The sequence below is a fragment of the Lepidochelys kempii genome, chromosome 14 (assembly GCF_965140285.1).
Source record: "Lepidochelys kempii isolate rLepKem1 chromosome 14, rLepKem1.hap1, whole genome shotgun sequence".
In the NCBI taxonomy this organism is placed as follows: Eukaryota; Metazoa; Chordata; order Testudines; family Cheloniidae; genus Lepidochelys; species Lepidochelys kempii.
Genome location: NC_136393.1, coordinates 22,389,742 through 22,414,308, shown reverse-complemented (window position 1 = coordinate 22,414,308; position 24,567 = coordinate 22,389,742). Strand labels below are relative to the sequence as shown.

The 24,567-nt window shown below is 58.4% G+C and overlaps 1 protein-coding gene across 1 annotated transcript in view; it reads left to right on the top strand.

Annotated features, from left to right (window-relative positions):
- USP43 (ubiquitin specific peptidase 43) overlaps nucleotides 1-24,567 on the top strand; it is a 185,323-nt gene that overhangs the window by 158,093 nt on the left and 2,663 nt on the right. Inside the window, exons 9-14 of the mRNA XM_073310194.2 lie at nucleotides 8,816-8,919; nucleotides 17,375-17,452; nucleotides 18,629-18,758; nucleotides 19,359-19,707; nucleotides 20,706-20,864; nucleotides 22,926-23,084. Of these exons, the coding sequence (XP_073166295.2) occupies nucleotides 8,816-8,919; nucleotides 17,375-17,452; nucleotides 18,629-18,758; nucleotides 19,359-19,707; nucleotides 20,706-20,864; nucleotides 22,926-23,084 (979 nt within the window). The remainder of the gene's footprint in view (nucleotides 1-8,815; nucleotides 8,920-17,374; nucleotides 17,453-18,628; nucleotides 18,759-19,358; nucleotides 19,708-20,705; nucleotides 20,865-22,925; nucleotides 23,085-24,567) is intronic.

The following is a 24,567-nucleotide window of genomic DNA, read 5'->3' as shown; positions in this document are numbered from 1 at the left end:
AAGGGCTTTGTCATGCATAGGAATGTAGCGCTGGCGACAGGCGTCGGACTGAAGGCCTCTTGTCAGCCCCAGCTCTGGCACAGCACCGGCAGTGGCAGGGCAAAGAGCCACACGACTCCGCTGCTCGGTGCTCGCGGATGCCCCTTCGCCATGCCCAATGAGCTACTGTTTGCCTGAGAGTCCCTGCTGGCTCAGTGCATTGCAGAGTCAGACGTCAGTCATAGAGCTTGGCTCCCAAACATCAGAGCAAGTTAGAGCCTTCAGAGCCTGGTTCTCCCCTCACACCAGTGCCACTCCGGATTTACACCAGGGTGAGCGAGTCAGACCCCTCAGCTGTGTTGACCTGGAAGCAGATGAAGCTTGGCCATACCAGGACAGTCCAATCTGTTTCAAAAGATGCCTGCCTGTTAGTCAGGATTTAGCACAAGCCATGTGGTTTTTAAGTGGCTGGGACTTTCCTAGCCGTCTCATGAGACGTCCGAGCCAAAGGCATTCGGCTGCATTCAGAGATACATGGAACATTTCGGCGTGTGTCCAGCACTAAGCCGGGTGGAGCTATCGCAGGCCATGAATGAGCCATCTGTCTTCTGGAGCGTCTCTCTCAGGGGATGTTGGAAAAGTCGAGGGGGGAGATCTCTGCAGGAGGCTCCCGCTGCCCCAGCCAGAGCTGGCTGAACGATGGAAAAAGAGTCACTAATAAACAGGCCGACTTGGCCTCCCTGGCATCAGCAGGGTCGTATTCGCCGTTATTCACTGGGACTTGGCCAATCCACCGGATCCTGGCTCCCTTCCTCTGCCATACCTCAGAGGCCCTGAATTAGCCCGTTGCATGGGCAATGAAGGCCGTTTCCCTCATGCTGGGCTCCCTCTGTCTCAAGAAAGCAGGGCTGCTGGGTGGCTGAGCTGCTGCTGATGGATGGTGGGTGTCTTTGATCATCTCTAATCTGTGTCATTGTTTGAAATCGGGCTCTTCCATCTCCTCCTGTGGAGCTGGAGAACCGATCTGTCACGCGGTGCCTCGAGGCTGCCTGGCTCTGGTGCTGCGTATGCTGAAAATCAAGCCAGTGCCTGGCTGCTTCCTGCTGACTGGTGCGTGCCAGGGAAACAGGCCGGGGTATTTTCTGAAGCGCCTGGATCCTCTTGCGGGGCAGAGCGCCAGATAATGTCCTGGGGCAGGAGCATGGGTCATCGTCATAGTAACCGTGTGCACAAGGACGAGTGAACCAGTCCGGCTGGAACAAGAACTTCCAAGAATTTTTCATGGGCACCTTGGCACTCAGATTCAAAGGCTGGGGCCAGCAGCTCATAGAGCCCCATAGCACGGGTGCTTCTCAGTGGGGGCTCTCTCCACTGGAGTGAGAAAGGAAGGATGTGCCAGTACGTAGGATAACTCCCCCACCCCCATTTCTGACCAGATCTAATGATTCGTTATTGGTATTAAATCAGTGTCTGGAGGCTGCAGTCTGGATCAGGGCCACATTGTGCTCTGTTCTGTACAAACACTCGCGCCCTGCCCTGAAGAGCTCACAATACTCAGCCGCACCAAATGTTGGCCACTGGCCCAAAGGGGAATGACAGTTGGCGTGAGAGAGGCCCATTGCTATATCTTCCCCCATTAGATCTCAGCTCATTTCCCCCTTCTTGGGCTGGTCTGATCGTCGGGTGCTAGGGACAGTGGAACCATGAGAGAAATACGTCACCTTCTGAAGGGGTGGAGCTGGCCGTCTCTCTGACTGAGGACTGAGTGCTCAAGCACGGCATTACTGGTTCTCAGCCTGTGCTGGGTAGATTCTGGGAGGAGCTTTGCTGTTTCCCGGTCTAGACTTTCCCACCTTCCCTTTCCCTATGTGAAAGCCCCATGTATGTCTGTCCCTCTACAGCTTGTACTGTACGTCCTCAGGCCTTCTGCTTCTCCAGTCCTGATCTTCTTTCTCTGTCTCTGTCTCTGAGCCTTTCCTCCACAAAACCTTTCCTTTGCACCATTGGCAGACGCCCTCTCTAGTAGATCCAGAACCAAGGACTTTTTTGTGTTCTGTGGGGAGATATAGCAAATGGCCTTGTTGGATCCAGGAGGGTCCAGCTTCAAATCCTCCTCGGTCTGGTCGGGAACAGCACCTTTCACGCCTTACCCAGACCAGGGACAGATTCATTCCAGGAAATGCAGCTCAAGTCCCATTAACCTTATTTTGCTGTTTTTTCTGCATAGGTTCCTGCCTCACTTCATTTCTCTGTGCACCCATTTCTCCGTGTGTAAAATGTGGACGGCACCAAGCTCCAGGGATCCTTGATGGAAGGGGCTTGCAAAATCCTGGGTAATATTAACGTCAGGGAAAGGTTCCATTCTTTAGTGCAACAGTGAAGATTTGGCAGCCGTTTCTCTCTCCCGCCACCCTCAGATCGGCACCCACATCCCATAATTCCCTGCTGCATATACCTGAGCCATGACTGGGCAGACCAAGGGAGACTCTACTCTTCCCAGGGCATACATGGGACTGCCGAGGTGCCTTGGGCTTTGTGCAGAAGGGGAAATTTCAGCCTAGTGACCTAGGCAGAGATGAGATTGGCACCTCTGGGAACTAGGCCATTTAGGTAGGCGCCTAAATATGGACCTAGTTACCTGCCTCAGTGACTTGCCTGTGGTCGCAACGGAAAAGGGCAGAGCTTTCCTGTATCTCTCCTGCAAGACCAGCCTTCACCTTAGCAGTGTCCCTCTACATCTGCTTTGTCTCTGCACATTTCTCCTGGGGGGCTAGGTAGCAGTAAGTGGAAGAGGATGTGGTTCTGTTTGCTGTTTACCCCTCCTTCGCATGCGGACTTGTCCTCTGTTTAGTGCAGGTGCGGAGCGATAGACTGGGTTACACACTACTTGCTCTGCCAGGGAGACAGTCTAGTTGATCTCTCTCTGCTGGTTCATTTCCTTCATCTAATAGAAAAGCTATTCAGATATTCAGACTGAAAGTACCTGGGGAAAGTGTAACATGGTCACTGCATCTGGACAGGACTGTCCCATTCACAGCCTGCTTGGGCAGAGGGAACCCACCCCTTGGTTTTTTCGGACCTTGCTAAAGTAGCTCCTTGTGCAAACCTGCAGTGCGCGAGCTGTGGGAGTCCGACGCCTCGTGTGCTGTGGATGGGAGCTAGTACTGTGGCATTCATGCCCACGGGCAGGATAAGTTCTCTGTGCATGGCTGGGCATGCTAACCAGACCCTTCTTTTACTGTCATTAGCTCCCATGTGTGCTTGTGCCTGTCAGGTATTCAGAGCAGCAACCGCTAGCGTGTGAGCCGACCTCATGCATTGTGAGCCGTAATCATGCACTGGTCTCACTTGTATCCTGTTCCCATCTCCCTGGGTGTTCTCTGCTTGCCAGAGTGGCCTCTCCGGACATACACGCAAACTGTGAGCCAGCAAGGACCTTCCACAATGGCTGTAGGCAACTTTGCCTTCTGGAGTTTGTCTATGGGGTTCTTCACGAATCCTGGAGGATGCTCTGCTAACTAACACGGCCCCTCCCCATGCAAAGACGATCCAGTACAGCTTCTGTGAGATATGCCCACCCGCCCGCTGGGGGATGTGATTGCGTTGATCGAGCTAGTGCCGAAAAATAGCAGCATGGGGGGTGGCACGGGCTAGCCACCCACATACATACCTAGGCTCTGGGATGGGATCACCCTTGGGTGAGTAGTCCAGGCTGCCACAGCCACACGGCTCTTTTTAGCGCACTGGCTCAAGCAGAGCTAGCGTGTGTCTGTCTGCCCAAGCTGGGAATGACAGCACCCGGCTGCTGTGTAGACGTGCCCCCAGTTCCTGCACGGAAGGCTTTTAGGGCTTGGAATGAGCCGTGGAGCTTCTCTCGGGCTCTTTATGGTTTCTGGGGGACGCATCTGTTATAAAGAACCTTCTCCAGTCTGGTTAACTAAGCAGCATGTGCTGGAAGGATACAGAGCCAGATCCTCCACCCGCGGACATCGGCACAGCTCCACTGGAGTCAATGGGTTAAGGAGGATCTGGCCCATGACGTGTGGAGAATTTGGTCAGGTCAGACCCCTGTGTGCTGGGATAGAGCAGGCAGCGTCCCTACAATACAGCCAAGCAGGTGCTTTCAGTAATAAAGGAGCCTTTCCATTTGCTATAAGCTCCTGGCTGGGTTCTGTGCAGGACCTTGCAAGCTATTAAAAGGTGAGAATTGGATTCTTTCCCCCCGCCCTCTGAAGCCAGTGGGGCTGCACTGGCATCGCTGAGAACAGACTGTGTCTCATACCATCCGAAGCGTGGCTTTTGACCCGAACGCATTGATCGTGCTACGAGGCGCTATTTTTACTGCCACAAATCTGGGCGCGGGGGATGGAATGGTAAGTCTCCCGCCTCGGTTCCCAGAGGGAATGCAGGAGGCAGATAACAGCACACACTGTTCACATTGTATGTGTCAGTGTCTGGTACAAACATTAGCGAATTAACCCTCAGAACTACCTGCTGAAGAGGGTAACTAGTGCCATTCCTGTCTCAGTGATGGGGCCGGTTTTGTTCAATATCTTCATAAATGATCTGGAGGATGGTGTGGATTGCACTCTCAGCAAGTTTGCAGATGACACTAAACTGGGAGGAGTAGTAGATAAGCTGGAGGGTAGGGATAGGATACAGAGGGACCTAGACAAATTGGAGGATTGGGCCAAAAGAAATCTGATGAGGTTCAACAAGGACAAGTGCAGAGTCCTGCACTTAGGACGGAAGAATCCAATGCACCGCTACAGACTAGGGACCGAATGGCTCGGCAGCAGTTCTGCAGAAAAGGACCTAGGGGTTACAGTGGACGAGAAGTTGGATATGAGTCAACAGTGTGGCCTTGTTACCAAGAAGGCCAGTGGCATTTTGGGATGTATAAGTAGGGGCATTGCCAACAGATCAAGGCACGTGATTGTTCCCCTCTATTCGACATTGGTGAGGCCTCATCTGGAGTAATGTGTCCAGTTTTGGACCCCACACTACAAGAAGGATGTGGAAAAATTGGAAAGAGTCCAGCGGAGGGCAACAAAAATGATTAGGGGTCTGGAACACATGACTTATGAGGAGAGGCTGAGGGAACTGGGGATGTTTAGTCTTCAGAAGAGAAGAATGAGGGGGGATTTGATAGCTGCTTTCAGCTACCTGAAAGGGGGTTCCAAAGAGGATGGATCTAGACTGTTCTCAGTGGTAGCAGATGACAGAACAAGGAGTAATGGTCTCAAGTTGCAGTGGGGGAGATTTAGGTTGGATATTAGGAAAAACTTTTTCACTGGGAGGGTGGTGAACCACTGGAATGCGTTACCTAGGGAGGTGGTGGAATCTCCTTCCCTAGAAGTTTTTAAGGTCAGGCTTGACAAAGCCCTGGCTGGGATGATTTAGTCGGAGATCGGTCCTGATTTGATCAGGGGGTTGGACTAGATGACCTCCTGAGGTCCCTTCCAACCCTGATTGTCAGAAATATAAAGGGAAGGGTAAACCCCTTTAAAATTCCTCCTGGCCAGAGGAAAAATCCTCTCACCTGTAAAGGGTTAAGAAGCTAAAGGTAACCTCGCTGGCACCTGACCAAAATGACCAATGAGGAGACAAGATACTTTCAAAAGCTGGGAGGAGGGAGAGAAACAAAGGGTCTGTGTCTGTCTGTATGCTGCTTTTGCGGGGGATAGACCAGGAATGGAGTCTTAGAACTTTAGTAAGTAATCTAGCTAGGTATGTGTTAGATTATGATTTCTTTAAATGGCTGAGAAAAGAACTGTGCTGAATAGAATGACTATTCCTGTTTGTGTGTCTTCTTTGTAACTTAAGGTTTTGCCTAGAGGGATTCTCTATGTTTTGAATCTAATAACCCTGTAAGGTATCTACCATCCTGATTTTACAGAGGGGATTTCTTTACTTCTATTAAAAGTCTTCTTGTAAGAAAACTGAATGCTTTTTCATTGTTCTCAGATCCAAGGGTTTGGGTCTGTGGTCACCTATGCAAATTGGTGAGGATTTTTACCAAACCTTTCCCAGGAAGTGGGGTGCAAGGGTTGGGAGGATTTGGGGGGGAAAGACGTGTCCAAACTACGTTTCCCAGTAAACCCAGTTAGAGTTTGGTGGTGGCAGTGGAGATCCAGGGACAAAGGATAAAATTAATCTGTACCTTGGGGAAGTTTTAACCTAAGCTGGTGAAAGTAAGCTTAGGAGGTTTTCATGCAGGTCCCCACATCTGTACCCTAGAGTTCAGAGTGGGGGAAGAACCTTGACACTGATATTCTATGATTCTATGAAACTGAGGCACCTGGAAACTGTGCCTCATTTTCCTCCTCAGTAAAATGGAGAGCGTGAGCCGTGCCTCCCAGAGGGTTGTGAGAGTGAAATCCTTGCGTGTTTGCGAGTGCTTTGAGATCCTGGCAAGGAAGGTGTGGTTTGATTGCTCCCTCTTTTCACACCCAGGAACGGCTGTGCTGACACAGGGAGCTGGGCTGTGTGGCTGGGGCGCGCGCTGTCTCTCTCTAATGCATGTTTAGAGGAATGTGAGATTACAAGCTGAATATTGTCACCCTAATGGATTCGTTTTGTCCCCACCTCGGCTCTCATTACAGTCCCTGTCAAAAGGATGCGGGGCCAGCTGGCGGCGGGTAATGAAAGCTGGGATGGATTGGCTAATGAAACGCCGAGAGAGCTCGTCCTCATGACAAAACATCATCACCCGGGGAGGGAGATGGCCCCAGATGAATCCGCTCGCGTGACAATGGGGAAACTGTAAGCGGCGCAGGGGGAAGGGCTGCAAAATACACCGCTGAGCCAGGCCTGCCCCAAGACACCACGAGTGGGGGTGCTGTAGAATCCATCTGGGGGCCCATCTGGCTGAGCACGTGGCTTTGGGCACCTACTCCAGCTCCGCTGTTTGTGGGCCCCTGCCGGGTGATGGCTGTCCCAGCTGTATTCCAGTAGCATCCAGAGGTCCCAGCTGAGCCAGGGGCTGTACAGACACACAGCCACAGTCCCTGCCCGGAGGAGCTTCCAGGGGAAACAGATTCAGCCATGCCTGAGATCACAGGACTGGGATCCAAGTCTCCTGAATCCCATCCTAGTGCCTAGCCAACAGTCCCCATTAGCTTATATGCATACTGGGATGGGAGGAGCCACCTTGTGGTTGGCCCATTTTCCAAGTGACTTTAGGACTGATGAGCAATGCCAGGCTGGCCCAAAGCAGCGAGTGAGGTGGGAGAGACTCTGTGTCTCATTGTCCAGTCCCTAGCTTCATCCACTGCGACCTGGGCACTGCCATTGCTTCACCTTCTTACCCCACACCAGCTCAAGTTCACTTCCCTAGTCCAGCCCTGCCCATGGCAAGACTCCCGCTGATTCCAGTGAGCCCAGATTCCAGCTGAGCTGGAGTCACTTGTTAACCTGGCGAGTTTTCCCATGAAGGGGATTTCAGAGCCCGGACTGGGGCTGCAGGGCCAGAGACCGGGGTGAGCGCTGATCGTTCCATCTCTCCTCAGCAGAGGCTCAGGGGTTGTTGTGGGTCGGGAGTGAGGAGCATTGGCAGATCTGTCTTGAGAGTCCTAGGGTGGGAGCAGTTCAGAGTGCTCGGGGTTGTCAGTGAGAGGCATTGGCAGAGCTGTGGCGGGGGGCCCACGGCTCCTGTCGGCGGGAGTGCAGGAGAATTTACAGGGGGGCACAGGAGTGAAATCCAGGAGCAGCTGTCGCTCGGTGTTGAGGTGCGCTGGCCCACGTGGGGAGGGGCCCTGGGCTAACTAGCAGGCGGGGCTGCAGGGCAGCCCGGAGCGATGCTAGCGGAGGGGTGTGAGAAGCTTGCATAGCAGCTGCGTGTATTTACAGCCATTCAGCCCCTGCCCTCCCCACAACAGGAGAGCCGGTGGCGTCCGTGTGTTTGAAATCCTCCAACGATTGTCAGTTGCTTCAGCCAGCTGGATTAGCACAGACGAAGCACACGAATTCCCATGCAGCTGGGCGGTGAGTGCGCGCACTCAGACTTAGCAGGTCACCGAGTTCAATCCCCCAGCTGCACGGGACTTCCAAAATGCGGCACGAGTGAGCCCTGGGGCAGCTGAGGATGAGCAGCCCGGGGACACCAGGCATTTTTTTTCTGGACATTGATTTTCCGTGACGGTGAGGGTACGGGGTGTTTGCCTGTGCCAAGGGCAGGCCCTGGGGGTACAATAATGGCTCCATGTTAATACAGAGAGGCAGCCTGGAGACATCCAATCCCAGCATGCAGTGTGCCTTCTCGATCCATGCAGCGGCTTGCAGGAATCAGGCCATTAACCTGGTGCCTCCTGGCCCTGTTTGATCCTGAGTGAGTCCCTGACTCCCCCAGTGTGCTGTGTCAGCCAGAGACGCCAGGCTACACTTCCTCTGAAATATGGCATAGCAGTTCGCTGGCAAAGATTGTGCTCCTCCCCAGTGGCAGCCGCATTTCTCCTGTGGTCTGGCAAGTGCTTTGAGAGGGAAGGTGCCGTATAAATAAAGGTAGGTTGGAGAGGCTGGCCAAAGAGGGGCCCCATGGCCCCCGAGACCAACCGGGGTTGTCTTGCAGCTGGTTCTCTGGGCAGGGCATCCTTTTGGGGCATCTCTGCTGGGGCTGCTCTTTCATTAGTGGCACCCCATGCATCTCCTCTTCGCTGCCTGCGTGCCACACATCTCACTGCCCTGTCTGGTCCCCTGTCCCCAGGTACCTCCTGTTCCCACTCAGCCCCCTGGCCCTTTGTCAGCCCTGGTGCCTGGTGCCAGGTGCTGGCCCCTTGGGATCAGGGATCCACCTGCCAACCCAGGGATTCTCACCCTCGGGGCTTCTCTTTTGCAGGGCGTGGGAGACCTGTTCCGGGTGCGGGTTGCCGGGGGCTCCGTGGCATGCAGCTACCTCTCCCCTCAGGACAGCAGGCCTCTCTACCACCCCGCTGTTGACAGGTAAGAGACCTCGCCCGCCGGGATGGGGCATAGGAGCGGCTGCCTGAGTGGGGATGGGTCTGGAGCCCTCACTGTCTCCTCCGTGCATGAGCCTGGCTGCTGATTCCTGAGCCAGACATTCTCCCAGCCCCAGCAGTGTCCCCTGGTAACATGAGGAGCAGGGTGCGCTCCTCGGTTACCCCCTGCCATGGGGGAAGCCACGGGCCTACTTTTGTTTCGAGACCCTGGGCTGTGGGGCCAAAGAGGGAGTAGCCAGGGCCAGGCCTAGGGAGCTGAGGGATCATAACCAGGGCCAGGCCTAGGGGGCTGAGGAACACTGGCCTTGGCTAGGCCTAGGTTTCAGAGAAAGTGATACATGCAGAATACCCTTTGCTGCTCCCCAACCAGTGCTGGGCTTTCCCCTCCAGCAGCACCTGCTACCACGTGCCTCCTCACCTGGGGCCTGTGCCGAGCTCCTAGCAGGCATCCGATGAGCACTGTGGAAGTGTCACTAACAGGCACTCCGTCGGGTGGATGACATTTATTTAACAGCTGCGGTTTCTTCTTTCTGAGAGATGTTTCATTTCCCACCGCGTAATGTCACCAGCTGGCCAGGGCATAGGTGAGAGCACTGCCCTCCTCTGGATGCAATCAGAACTGCTCAGCTGTGTGTCATAGGCCCCGGACTGTTAGGTGTTCATAAAGATTCTCCTGTAGCTGGACTGCAGGGTCTGTGCTGCGGGAAGCAGCAGGATCCAGTTTCCATTCCTGCTGCCCCTGTAAAGCCGTGAGTGGCCATGGCGTGCAGCGTGGTGAGGCCCCTGAAGGCCCCTCTGGGCGTGGATTTGTTATGGTATTCATCTGGAAGCATTTCTTGCTGTCTTTGCTTTGTGGCAAAGCAAATACTGCCTTTGGCTCCTTCCGCAGTCAGTGCTCCGCTGTATTTTACAGTCTGACGCCCTGGAGGCTGCTGGCGCTCTCAGTCTGGGCTCAGGACTTAAGTCCCTCACCGTGGCTAGGGCTTGTCCTCAGTGGAAACCCCAGTCCTGCTCCTTGCTGGCCCCACCTGATGGGAGCAGCAGCCGGCCTGGGAGACCCACTGTCAGCCCCTCCAGCAGCAGGGCCCCTTTGCTGGGACACTTGCCCCATGTGTCTGAGGAGATTCATTGTGGCGGCACCAGCCTGCTCCCGTCAGGCCCTTGCCTGCGCTCGCTGCCTGGGAGAGCCAGCCCCATCACCGTGCTGCCTGTCTGTGATGACCCCCCGTGGGGGTCAGCAGTTGCCGTCTGACAGGAGAGTGGCATCGTGGAGAGCTGTGGAAGCAAACTGGGGTCTAAAGGCTGATGTAGCAGCGTGGCAGTGCGCATTAGGAGTTACACACCCGAGCAGGGCTCAGGAGAGTTGTGGCCTTTCCCTGGGTTGGCCACTGTCTTCCCGGGTAACTATGAACTAGTTACTTCAGCTTGCTGCCACAGTTTCCCATTCCAGATGCGGGTTAATAATGCTGCCCCATATTTGTAAAGCACTTTTAGATCTACAGGCAAAAAACGCCATGTAAGTGATCAGCACTATCACTTGTAAGCTGTTCCCATTCTGTGCTCAGGTAGGGCACTGGTCAGTTTCATGCTGTTTCTAGTCAGTTTCCCTTCCCAGTTTCCATGCCCTAGCCTCCTGGGGCTGCTGGGGCTGGATCCCTGGTGCGGCGGGGCCAGGCTCCAAACTCTGCTCCTTGGAACGTTGTTTTAACAATAACATCACGGCCCCCGCCCTGCTCATATCCAGCCTGCTCAGCACCCACCCCTGGGCTTGGACGGCCAGTGGAGCTCAGTTCCCACGTAGGCACCTAAATAAGTGGCCAGGGTTTGGGAGCACTCTGCACACTGCATGTTGAGCTCTTTTGAGGACGTGGCCATAAGTGTCACCAGCGGAGCTGCTGGGTGCTGAACATGCCTGGAAACCTGGCCGGTTGCTTCCCCTGTCCCCTTTAGGTCGCTAATGGTTGGCAGTGTCCCTTTAGCAGGCGGGGAAAAGGCAGCGTGAATTCTGTGACAGCAGGGAGCCCTAGCTCCCAGCACTGGGCAGCTCCCCCACTGCCCCCAGGACATTTTGGGAGCTGGTTTCTCCTATCTGCTTGGCTCTGCACAAAATGTGGGGATGGAGGTAACTGGCCTCAGCTCCTCACCCTGAAATCAGCGCCTGCTGGGAAGTGCCCGCAGAAGGTTGCTGCCTGAAGCAGACACTGAATCAGCTGGCTGGCTGTTATTGATGGTCCCTGCTAAACTGCAGTGGGTTCTTGTCCTCTCTGCAGGCACGAATTAAGCAGGGAGAAATTGCTGCTGTGTCCCGTACCTGCCTCACTCTGCCTATAAATATACTGTGACGGGCATCAGCATCCTGGGGAGGAGAGGTCAGGCAGACGGCTGAAGCGATGCTGCCCCGAGTTTCAGCACCATTCCTCCACTCCAGCACAGCTCTTTATTTCTTCTATGACTTGCTTGTTCCAGGTGAACTTTTATACTTGGCTTGGCAGCTGGGATGGCCAGCCAGGATTTGTGGTCCCAGTGGGGATCCCTCTGCAGCTACTGCAGCACACACAACACGGCACCAGCACTGACAGACAAGCTCTTCGCTGGCTAGCGTAGGGAGGGTGGCAACTATGATCCACTGGGGCACAGGAATTAATGCTGCCACTGGGTCACTTGGTGTCATTGGGCAGTGTACAATGATTCTGTCGCACTCGTGCCTTTGCACCACTGCATTCTCAAGGGATCCTGTTGCACTAGTGTATGTGCACCACTGTATTCAGGAATGTTCCTGTCACACTAGTGCCTTTGCACCACTGTATTCAGGAGTAATCCTGTTGCACTAGTGCCATTGCACTGCTGTATTCTCGAGTGATCCTGTCACACTAGTGCCTTTGCACTGCTGCATTCTCAGTGGACCTTGTCACACTAGTGCCTTTGTACTGCTGCATTCTTGAGTGATCCTGTCGCACTAGTGCCTTTGCACCATTGTATCTTGAGTGATTCTGTCGCACTAGTTCTCTCTCACCAGTGCCCTCATGCAGGGTGTTTGGAGCTCCTCTAGCACCTCCCCCTGCAGCCCACAGAACATTTGGAAATGGGCCCATGGATTATGAATGCCTCCCTCCTCCTGACTCAGGTTCTGTCCCCGATACAGTTCAGCTGGAGTCTCTTCGGAAGAGGGGTGCAGGTTTGGTGCTGGCAGCATGTGCTGGTCGCGTGCAAGATGGCTTGGGGATTGTAATCACAGTCGCTAGCAGCCCGGCAGGGGGTTGCTGTCTGGCTGCAGGGGTGGTGGAGCCGCACTCCAGCCGAACGGGAGAAGGGATCAGAGGGGGACGTGGCGGACGAGTCTTTTGGTGGGAAATCCAAACGAGGCAAATCGCAGTTCTCTGGCTAAGCCCCAGGGAGTGCAGTGCAGCAGTGTAGTGAGGCGCCAAGGGCCCCCTCCTGACCTTGCCCAGTGCACCCGAGCTGGGTCTGGCAATGCACACTGGCCTCCAGCAGCAGGACAAGCAGGCAGGGATGTGTGTATCAATGGAGATCAGGCCCCATGTGCTAGGAGCTGCACACGAAACCTACAGAGAGACGGTCCCTGCCCCACAGTCTAAACCAGCAGGGTAGACCCGGGAAGGACCATTATCCCCATAGTATGGCTGCAGAAAGGGGCTCCAGAGAGCTGACATGACTTGCCCCAGTTGAGACAGAGGCAGGAATTGGATCCTGTTCTCCTGAGGCCTAGCCCAGAGCCTCAGCCACGAGACCTGCCTTCCCCTCTGGACAAGTTGCCTGCTTGCCCCCACTACTCAGGTGGTTTCCTCCTTGGCTCCCTGCAGCCAGTTACAGCCATCCAACCCATGGCTGCTCTTGCCTTGCAGGGCCGCATGCAGCAGCTATCCACCCTAGGCACTGCCGGGACACTGAGGCAAGCGGCTATTTTGCACTTGGGACGAGCCATGCTTCCTTGTCTGGCAGCCCTATCTAGCTCTCCATGTCTAATGTGCCCATCACCATGGCATCTGTGCCTCGTCAGTGTCAGGCCAGGCTTCCCTCTGCGTGCTGTGCCTCAGTGGCCCCACCCAAGGAGACGGGCATTGTGCAGCCTTGTCCCCATGGTGGAACCAGGCTGAGAACGGGCAGGACTCATGTGTGCTAGGGAGAGGCATGCGCTCTCCAGGATGTGGGGAGCAGGGGACTCATGCAGCAGGGCCCTGTCTTGGGGGTGCTCGGGTCTGGGGAGCTGTTCCTAAGGGATTTCAGAGATCAGCCCACCCACGCCCTGTGTCATGCTCAGTGGTAGAGCCAGGGTGTGCAGGCCGGGGCTGATGGGTGGTGGGCTGGAGATCACCCAGCAGCAGCAGCTCCTGTCCCGTGGGGCTGGGGCCTGCTCTGGGCACTATGACACTGCTTGTGGGGTCATGGCACCGCTCAGGTTTGGCCTGGCTCCCGCCATCATGACAGAGGGCGGACGGGCCACATTTGAGTGAGAGTTGTTCTGACCTAGCGCACAGGGTCCCAGCACCACGCACCCCACATGCCGTATCCCAACTCCCGGAGCAGGGAGCCAGGCCCAGCCCGGTGGGACGGGAGCCCCCCTGGCAGCCTCGCTCTCTGGCCCCGGGTGAACATTCACGTCGTGTGCTTCCTGTTGTCAGCTGCGTATTATGCTCAGTAAGGTGCCAAGCGCGGACTAACAGCACCGGGGGCCCTGCCCCCTCCTGGCCCTGCCGCTGGCTCAGGCCCGCTGGAGCGGCTGGCAGGTGTGAGGGGTGTCACTGTCGCTTGCGAGGGCTGGGCGAGCTGAGGGGAGTGGATTTCAGAGGCTCCGCTCCCCTTTTCCGTGTTGAACACCCTGCGTGCAAACTCCATCAGTCTCCTCCAGGTGCGGCCACAGGGCACGTAGGGGACCAGCCCGGCTGCATGGGGCTAGTGCTCGGGCACCTGCTCAGTCTGCTCCTGACAACAGGATGTGGGAGCAAACCTCCGTCGCCCCCAGAGGACCCGCTCGCCCCGCCGGCTCCCACTTGGATGATGGAGCAAGCCGCTTGTCTGGGAGGAGTCTGCCACCTGCTGACCTTTCTGGGGATTATACTGCAGCCTCTAATTCCCTGCCAGGGCTGCACTGTGATTCGGGGGCCGTAAGTGGGATGGCTCCACAGCTCTGCTCCCTGCCTCCTCTCTGCCCCATCACAGCAGCTGGGAGCCTGTCCTGAGGATGGGGCACAGTCCTTTAGCTCGCTGAGCACTGACATAGGCACGGACCAGGGCTCCCCCGCACCCCGTTTGCTCCGGGCATTCTCATCTGCTCAGCGACAGCAGCAGGTCACACAGCCGTGCCGGACCGGGGCCCAGCGGAGAAGACAGGATGGCTGCCTGCTGACCCCGGCTCCCGTGCCCTGCGGAAGTCGTCTCCCCAGTGCATCACTGCCTGCCTGGCCTTCGCGGAGACCCCCGCCCCCCGGCTTCTCCCAGTAGAAGGGATCCGGCTGCATATTTATAAACTACCCCCCTTGCTGATTCGTCCCATCTGAGCCAGAGGGATAATAATAATTATTCATTATTATTGGTACCATGGGTGTGCCTAGGAGCCCCCGTCCCGGATCAGGACTCTGTCACGCCAGGTGCTCCACAAAGGCACCACAAAAAGCCTGTCCCCACCCCAGAGAGCTGACAGTGCAAGGAAGCTGTGCCTCTCGCTGCCCGACAGCTCTGTGGATCTCTCCCGAGAGCCCGTCTCTTCTCCCTCTTCATGTGTCTTTCTCTGGCACTTCGTCTGAACGCATCCATCTTCCGTGACTCTTCTTCACATTAATGTACACTGAAACAGTGCCAGTAACTTACAAACATGGTCCCTGCCTCCAAGCCCTGGCAGTCTGGCAGCAATCCATGGGGAGAGAGGGTTTGGGCATCGGCTGCCCTGGTGGCCAACGCAGGATGGGTGTGGGGATGGATAGATGGATATAGGCAGAAGGGAGGAGGGTTTGATTCAGGCAGGAGCTGGGGACAGCACTGCAGGCAAGGAGAGCAGTGTGAGAGCAGGCACAAAGCCAAGCCAACACACAAAGTGAGGGGAGAGGACAGGGCCCCGTGGTGTGTTGAGGACTCTGTTGGAATTGCATGCTATCACTTTAAGAGCTGGGTGGAGAGGAAGTTCCTGATCCTGCTTGCAGACTAGGGGGCTCTGCAGGGAAATCAGCCATCCAAGTCAGTCTGGGAAGAGCCAGCCTAGAACAAGGTGGGTGAATGGAGCCTCACTGCCGTCGGGAGCAGCCTGCTTTGTCTCTCTCTGGTTTTGGTCACTGGGTGTTATTGGTCTGGATTCTAAGAAATACAGTCGCTTTACAGGGCAACCTTCCAGCAGGGGCATTTGGGGGTTTTATCTAACATCTCTGTGCATGCTGGAAGACCACAGGCAAGGCGTAGGGAGTGGGAGGAGCCCAGGGGCCATGCAAGTGGTGACGTCGGGCTAGGCGATACCCAGCATGCAGTTCCCGTGCAGCACCGTGGTGGTCCTGCAGTGCTATACTGGGTTGTGTGACAGAGCTGTCTGAAGCGATGTGGGGTGGGGGCCAGTGAGAGGGGGACTCGGGAGACCTGGGTTCGAGTCCCAGCTCCGATCTGTTGGGTGACCCTAGCCATAAGCTTGGAAAGATTAGATTGTTATCAGTAAATGTTGGTAACAGTTGCGTTTGCTGGACACACACAAATTGACAAATAAAGGATTGAATTGTACAGATGGGCAGAGAAAGAAAACACTACTGGAGAATGTATTCACGTTCGATCTAGGGAGTTTCCTTTGTATACCTTGACAGGTGATGTGCAAAGTGCCAAGGGGTTTGTACTGACCCCCGAGGTCAGGGTGTTGCTGGGACAGCTCCTTGAAGAGGCAGCACCTTGGAGATGATCATCTGTCTCCGAGCAGGCTGGGGGCCTGGCGTCTATGGCTGGGAACCCGCCCCTCAGCTTCCCAGAGATGGTGCCAGCAGAGCAGATGTCTGGGCGGTTGGCGGTGTGCGGAGTCCCTTTGCTGCGGCAGTCTCCAGTCTGCCATGGGGTGGGGAGAGGGTGACCAGGTGTCTGGTTTTCGACTGGAACACCCGGTCGAAAAAGGACCCTGGCGGCTCAGGTCAGCACCGCCGACTGGGCCGTTAGAAGTCTAGTCAGTGGTGCTAAGGCAGGCTAGTCCCTAACTGTCCTGGCACCGCATTGCGCACCAGCAGGTCCGGCTCCTAGGCGGGGTTGGGCACGGGGCTCTGCACGCTGCCCCCACCCCGAGCACCATCTCTGCACTCCCATTGGTCAGTTCCCGGCCAATGGGAGATGGGGGGGCGGTGCCTGTGGGCGAGAGCGGCGGGTGGAGCCTTCTGGCCCCCCTGTCTAGGGCCCAGACCTGCTGGCTGCTTCTGGTGCACGCGCAGCGCAGTGCCAGGACAGGGAGGCAGCCTGCCTTAGCCCCGCTGTGCCGCTAACCAGGAGCTCGAGCCCAGCCCCAGCCCTGACCCCTCCTAACCCAGAGCCCCCGCCTGCACCCCAAACCCCTCATCCCTGGCCCCAGCCCAGAGCCCACACCCCCCCTGAACCCCAACCCCCTGCACCAGCCCAGAGCCCCCTCCCATACCCTGAACCCCTCATCCTCAGCCCCAGCCGAGAGCCCTCACCCCCTTCTGCAGTCCAACCCCCTGCCTCAACCCACAGCCCCCTTCTGCACTACGAATCCCTCAGCCTCACCTCCCCAGCCTGGAGCCCCCTCCTGCACCCCAAACTCCTCATCCGCAGCCCCACCCCAGAGCCCGCATCCCCAACCAGAGCCCTCACCCCCTCCCGCTCCTGCAGCCCAACCCCCTGCCCCAGCCCACAGAAAGTGAGTGACGGTGGGGGAGAGTGAGCCACTGAGGGAGGGGGAATGTAGTGAGCGGAGACGGGGGCTTGGGAGCAGGCTGGGCTCGGATCTTCGGTTTTGTGTGACTAGAAAGTTGGCAACCCTAGGTGGGGATGGGACTTCGGGGAAGTCACAGGTTGCTGCTAACAAGCCATGGCGCTGGTCAGGGCAAGGGGGCTGCCTGGGAAGGGAAGGGCGGCTCTGTGCCCTGCTCCGTGCCCTACGGAGCTGCCTGCAGGTTCTCACATGATGGCTGCAGGGCCTGGGGGAGGAACAGAGAACCTGCTGCCAGACAGCACCTGTAGCTGCCTGAGGCCTGCCGGCCTGGGCCGCTTTCCTGCCTCATGCCCCACCAGCGTGGGGAAGACGGTGGGTGAGGGGTGGTGCCCGGTCTTGCCCTCCGGCACCCAAGGGGCTCTGGGAAGTCTCTGCTCTCTCGTGAAGGATCAGCCCTTACTAGCAGGGTCAATACGGCAACCCTCAGGCTTCTCTTTGGGCCTGGGCTGGCAGCTGCGACCTGTACTGTGCCCCGGGGCAAGGCCCCTCCCGCTAACCCCTGGCCTTGTCCCGGCAGAGCGCTGCAGTTCGGCGGCCCGGGCGGCCCCCACCATGTGAAGCTGGCGGTGGAGTGGGACCTGAACACCAAAGAACGGTGAGTCCTCAGGGCCGCGGAGAGTAGCCGGGGCACAGCCTGGGACCCAGAGGCAGCGTGTCTGTCTCGGTGCCGCGGGCTGGGGTCAGAGACTCAGGGTCAACACAGCTGGAAGAAAACCTCTAGGTCCCCCTTACGTTTCTCATCAATGTTTGGCCCGTAGCCACCTGGTGGCCTCAGGCCGAGGACCTGGTCTCTGTATTTCACCCAACAGAATCAGAACCAACTCATTGGGCTCTTCGGTGTCTTATTCATTAATGGTCCAAGCCTTGACGGCCTTAGAATACCCCCCACGGAAGGAAAGAGTAAAGTCTGAGTGGGACTGTCCCCATCGTCCTGCTGGGAATTCTCCCCGAGTGAGGACATCAGGATCTGGCCTGCTAAGAATCACTTGCCTGTGTCTCCCCCATCAGACAGCAGGCTTAGCGGAGAGTGGTTTGCACAGGACAGTGAGGGTCCATGCACTCTGCGTTTAACAACAGCAGAGCACCTTCAATGGAGCAATGCTGGATTTGCACTGAAGAGCGTGGAATAGCTGGCTCTAGGAACTGGGATGGCACTTCATCCTGATAGACGGCTGAGTGCCCAACAGCGCCCATGACACCAGTGGGGCTGCCGGTGCTCAGCATGTGTGACGATCCAGCCACTTGGTTAGGTGCCGAAATACAGAGTTGGAGCCAAGGTTTTCAAGCACGGGGAGTGATTTTGGGGGGCCCAACGTGAGACCCCTCAAAGGGGGCTGAGTTTCAGGGTGGCATCTAGGTAGTATCTAATAATCCGGCCCCTTTAAGGCATCTCAGGTTGGGGCCCACAAATCACTGGCACTTGTGAATATCTTGGCCTGGGTGCCTGACTTCAAGCCCCGATACTGGACAGCATTGGCCACTAGGGAGAGAACTGCTTTGCCTTTACTAGAAGCCCACCTCTGTCAGACAACCAACATGCCAATCCCTTAACTGGTCACTTAGAATGGATCTTACTATAACTCAACCTGTGGAACTCACTGCCTCAGGATAGGGAGGCAAATACCACAGGCTGGCTTGGGAAAGAGCAGGACAGTTGCTGTCTGCTGTCATGCTGAGTCAAGGTGATTGGAGACCCTGCCCATGGATGGTACTGCCCAGATGCCATCATGTGAGTACTGCCTCTCTCCAACCTCCTCTCCTGCCTTTGCAGCCTGTTTGGCAGCATCCAGGAGGAGGTGGTGCAGGACACCGAGAGCGTCCGGCTGCAGCAGCAGGCCCATCAGCAGCAGCACAGCTGCACCCTGGATGAGTGCTTCCAGCTCTACACCAAGGAGGAGCAGGTACATGCCATGGGGGGCAGGGTCTGGTCCTGTACCCTGGGCCTTTGTGCTGGGGCATCTGGGGCAATGGAGCTGGCGGGGTAGGGACGGGTGCTGGGCTGACAGCAGAGTACCCCAGGGCACCGCCCTGGATGTTCTCAGTGCGTGGCACATGGGGCCCACTGATTGGCTTTAGCCCTGACCTGCCCAGCCCTGCCTCGGTGCTTTGGCCCCACGCCTGGCTCCTAGCTCGCCCTGACTCCAGGGGGCCAAGCCAAGGGGCCAGGGGGAGGGGGGGAGTGACAGACAGGCAGAACCCACATGGCAGGCGTCCAGCTGCCCAGCTGGGGCTGACAGGAGAACAGGAACAAAGGGAAGGGAGAGCCCGACGCCCTGCGAGGGGAACCCCAGCTTTCCTCTCTGAGCCCAAGCCAGGGCAGGCAGGCACTGGGGACTGTGCTTCCCCCCTGCCCAGATCACTGGACAAATCCTGCTGGAGGGATGGCGCAGCCGCACCAGGTGCCCAGTGTCCTCCCCCTGGGCACAGGGGCATGGCCAGGCCAGTCGCTGGGGCCACACTAACCCTAGCCTTGCCTGGGGCATGGTGTCTTGTGTCCCCAGCTGGCCCCCGACGACGCCTGGAGGTGCCCCCACTGCCAGGTTCTGCAGCAGGGCATGGTGAAGCTGAGCCTGTGGACGCTACCCGACATCCTCATCATCCACCTGAAGAGGTTCCACCAGGTGGGCGAGCGCCGGACCAAGCTCTCCACCCTCGTCCGCTTCCCCCTCCGTGGCCTCAACATGGCCCCCCACGTGGCCAAGAGGAGCCAGGCCGGGACGCAGGCTCTGGGCCCGTGGGCAACATGGAAGCAGCTGCCACACCTCCACGAGAGCTCCCAGCTCGACTGCCTCTATGACCTGTACGCCGTCTGCAACCACCACGGCAGCATGCAGGGCGGGCACTACACCGGTGAGTGCACCAGGGCGCCGTGCAGGGCGGGCACGTCGCTGGTGAGTGCACCAGGGCGCCGTGCAGGGCGGGCACTACACCGGTGAGTGCACCAGGGCACCGTGCAGGGTGGGCACGTCACCGGTGAGTGCACCAGGGCGCCGTGCAGGGTGGGCACGTCGCTGGTGAGTGCACCAGGGCGCCGTGCAGGGCGGGCACTACACCGGTGAGTGCACCAGGGCGCCGTGCAGGGTGGGCACGTCGCTGGTGAGTGCACCAGGGCGCCGTGCGGGACGGACACCACACCGGTGAGTGCACCAGGGCACCGTGCAGGGCGGGCACTACACCGGTGAGTGTACCAGGGCGCCGTGCAGGGCAGGGACTATATGGGTGAGTGCACCAGGGCGTCGTGTGGGACGGACACCACGCGGGTGAGTGCACCAGGGCGCCGTGCAGGGCAGGGACTATATGGGTGAGTGCACCAGGGCACCGTGCGGGACGGACACTACACGGGTGAGTGCACCAGGGCGCCGTGCAGGGCAGGGACTATATGGGTGAGTGCACCAGGGCGTCGTGCGGGACGGACACCACGCCGGTGAGTTGGTACTAACCCCGAGTCGGAACTAACCAATGCCACAGTCTGGTGCTAGGGGGCGCTGTGCAGCTGGAGGCACGTGGTTTGAGCTGGGGAAGGACACTGGAAGTCCAGACTGGCTGCAGTGATTGAACTTCTGGGGCGACACTACCTGTGGAGGGCCTTGGAGCAGCGGGGCTGGCCCAGCCCTCGCTGGCGAATTGCCTTCTGCCTGCCTGCCTGCCTCTCGCTGTGGTTTCAGTCCCCGGGCCGGGCAGGTGGGCAGACTCCAGCCAGACGGGCCCCGCTGGTGATGCAGGCTGATGGGATTCCACCCCGGCGGGGCTGGACTGAACCCCAAGCCCGGCGCCCCCGGGGCCCCATCTCCGCCCCTCGTGGGGTTCATGGGCTCCCTTCCTCAGCACAGCTGTGCTCTCTGCCCCAGCCTACTGCAGGAACGCCCTGGACGGCCGCTGGTACAGCTATGACGACAGCACCGTGGAGCCGGTCCTGGAGGATGAGGTCAGCACCCGGGGCGCCTACATCCTCTTCTACCAGCGAATGAACGTCATCCCCAGCTGGTCGGCCAGCAACTCCATGAAAGGTGGGCCTGCGCCCCTGCCTTCCTCGCTCATCCACAGGGAAGTGCTGCTGAGGGGAACCCAGGCCTGGCTTGTGGGCTCCCAGAGCCACTCAGGGCCGGCTCCAGGCAAAAGACAGACCCCTGGGTTAGGGCAGGCGCCCCGACTCCCTGGGAGGAACGTCCTCAGCAGAGTTGTTGAGGACCGAAGGGGCTGCTTTGGTGCGAGTGCTGGGGGGCAGAGCCTGGCTCGTCGCTAGCCCATCCGCCCCCGGGAAGGGTGCCTGCCCTGCCGGCCGGGGGCGACTGTGCGCGAGGAGCCGTCTGCGATGGCTTTCCTCGAGCTAGCATAGGTAACAAGAGCGGCAGAGACCCGGGACCGTGCCCGCTGGTCATGAACCGCTGGCCACGTGGTGCACTGCCGTTGTCACCGAGGTGAAAGCTGGTGTGGCTATGGCTACACATGCCGCATCAAACCCTCCTGCTCCGTGTAGACGTCCCCGGGGGCGGGGCGGGGCGGGGCGTGTGGAAATGGCACCAGCAGGCCAACCCACCCCCCGCATTCGGCCTAGGTGTCTGGGACAAGTACGGTGCTGAGTCTCATCCATAGACTGCCCCGTCAGAGGGGTCCCTGGGGCCCGTCCCCACTGGGCTCCGCGGGGCCAGCACCGTGACGCCGTCCTGGCTTTAACACGATTAGCCGGCAGCTGAATTCTGCTGAGCCGCTCCGGTGTGGAGTAGCCAGGAGAGGGAAAGCACAACTCAGCCGGGCGGTTCGCTGAATGCTCTGGCTCTTTCGCACGCCCACGCTCCATCGCAAAGCACAAGGGCACACACATTGGCACAATCACAAAGCACGTGCGCTCACATCTGCACCCACACACAAAATCACCCCCACGCACACACCCCCACACAGTGACAAAGCACAATCACACCCCCACCCACCTCTGGGCCTGCAAAGGTGCAGAGTACACACACTGACATGGCCACATGGATGCTCACACACACAACCATAAAGCGCACACACATTCTCTCTCTCTCTCACACACCCCCCCCCACACACCCCCTCCTGAGAGACGTGCGCTGTGGTTTGACAGAGGCTGTATTTGCTCTGGGATCCTTGCCAATTACTAGTCTATTGTGGCATGTTAATTGCGCTCTCCTATTTGTGCTGCCACCCTGTGGCTGCTGCTTGTAACTGCACCCCATGGCACATACCCATTTTATGTATTATTACCAGCAGTCACTGAGCTTAGGTGCTTTGGTTTTGGGGTGCCCGAGAGGAGACTCCGAGGCACTGAGAATCCACAGCTCCATGGGCCTCATTCAGAGCTGCAGGGGAAATGACGCCCTCCGTGCCTCAGGCTGGGCTTCCAACTCTCCAGCCCATTTTGGAGACATCGGCTGGGATGAGAGCTAGCTCCTGGCTGCCTGCCTCCCGGAAGTGGGTATGGCCACCGGCGCCAAGGAACGAGGCCGGAACGGACAGGCTGGCTGCCCACAAGAGCCTGGTGGGACTCGCTGCTTGGAGCATGGGTCAGGGCCGTGCTGCCCAGGCCCTGGTCAGGGTCCCACTGGCCTCTGGGGCAGGGATGGGACCAACTCCCCCTGACTCTGGCTGGGCCAGCACAGTTATACAATGGCTATTGTGTGCCCTCTGCTGCAACTTGCTCCAAAATGCAACTAAACAGCCACGTGGACACCGGGCTACCTAACCTGTGGCCTGGGCCTGTCCGGTGGCACCTCTCCATGCAGATCTCTCCTTCCCCAGCATCATCATTCCCCCGCCAGATGGCTCCCTGGGGATCCCTGCATGAGGGGTGCATAGCGGGGGGGAGGGCCCACTCTGCACCTCCAGAGGGGACCAGGGAGGAAAGTTCTTGCAGCTGTTCACTAGCCAGGGAGGCCCCGGGGAGCTGTAGGCTGTAGCTGTGGACAGCTCCATCCCAGTGATTGCTCATTGCCACGGCAGGGGGACAGGGGCTGGAGCTGGCTGCTTTGCGTGTTTTGGTGCCGCCCCCAGTGCCCCACTGGGTCTGTGCCCTGGTAACACAGCTCCCGCGGCTGTCTGGGTTCCCCCTGCAGGCTCTACCAGCTCCTCTATGTCAGATCACTGGCTTGCGCGGCTCAGCGGGAGCAGCAAGAGGGAGAGCCTGGTGTCCCGGAGCTCCACGGCCTGCCCCTCCCTCCTGAAGGCCCCCGACTCGCCCGTCTTCCTCGACACCGCAACCAGCCAAGAGAAAGGTCTGTGGTATTACTGTGCCTGACTCCGGAGCAATGAATCCCGGGTGGGGCAGCCAGTGCTCTGCCCTGCCAGTGGAGGCCCCCCTCCCCTCCCGCAGGGCTCCATCGGGTCACAGAGCAGGATTCAGCCCCGAGGGCTTCGCAGCATGGGAGTCGGGCAGAGTCTGGGCCATGCCAGCGGGAGCCAGGGCAATCGGCTTGCTGGCACTGGGGAAGGGCCTGAGGGGAAGGGGGCACCGTGCAGAGTGCTGGGCGGGCGGGTGTCAGGCCGTGTCTGGACACTACAAGGTATTTTGAGCCCTGGGGTCAGTTTGTTTCCCTCCAGAGGCTCTTTCCCCAGTAACCCCCTGCACGGCCTGGCTGGGTCAGCTAGTCTCGGCTTGGCCTCACAGCCCGAGAGGGTCTCCTGGAGGGGAGCCCAGCCCAGCGGCTGGGGAAGCGCGGCCCATTCACTGGGGCGGCACAGAAGACGGGGCAGTCGTGGAAGGAGCGGGCCAGCAGGACAGCAAGGCTGGCTGTATGGGGCGGGGTAAGGGAATGGGCCAGAGCAGTGGGGGAGAGGAAGCACCCTGCAGGTGGCAAGATGGGTCACAAGCAGGTTCACAGGGAGCTGGGTGGGGGCCAGGCGAACTTTCTGCTTTGGGCATTTCAGTGCCACCAGCCCCCAGGAATCCTGGATCAGGCTCCAAAACACCCCAAGTGTGGGTTAAAAGGCAGGGGTAGGGACCCAGGCCAAGCTGGCGGGCTCCATTTATTCACCCGAGGAGGGGGATCAGGAGCCTTGAGGGGCCTCATTTTCTAGCTTCCCCCACCCCCAAATTCCGGAAGCTACGAGTCTCCCCTCATCCCCGAGGCTTGGCCGCACTTGGCAACCAACGTGAGCCAGGAATCTCGGAGCCAGCACGCTCCTGGCGCCCCCGGGGTTAACTTCTGCCGCACAGTCCCGCGCCCAACCCACACGGCCCCTTGCAGGACTAGCTCCACTGCAAGCTGAAAACAGCCCCCCCGCCGCCTGCCCCGCGGGCGGATGCCAGGGCTCTAGCCCTGCCCATTAGGGGCTGTGCTCCTCCACATGGCGGGACGGGTCCATCCAGCTGAACGTCCCTGCGGTGCACCACCTGCTGGTCGAATGCACCAGTTACAGCTGGCCAAAGTGCCCTGGCCCGCGTCCCCTACGCTGCCCAATGTGCTGGTGGATTTCAGTGGCGCATGGGGCCAGCAGAGGCAGTATTCGGGATTGGCCATTCAGCTGGTTCTTGGGCCCTGGCCCTCATCGTTAGTATGTCCCCGGCCCCAGGGCGCTAGGTGCTGGACATTCAGTGAGAGACAGGCCCCCGCCCAAATGGAAGGGACTAGACGGACAAAGTCCGGAGGAGAAAGAGAAGCAGGACGTGACTTACCCAAGGTCACACCAGGAGAAGAACTAGGGTTGCCAGGTGTCTGGTTTTTGACCGTCAAAAAGGGACCCTGGCGGCTCCAGTCA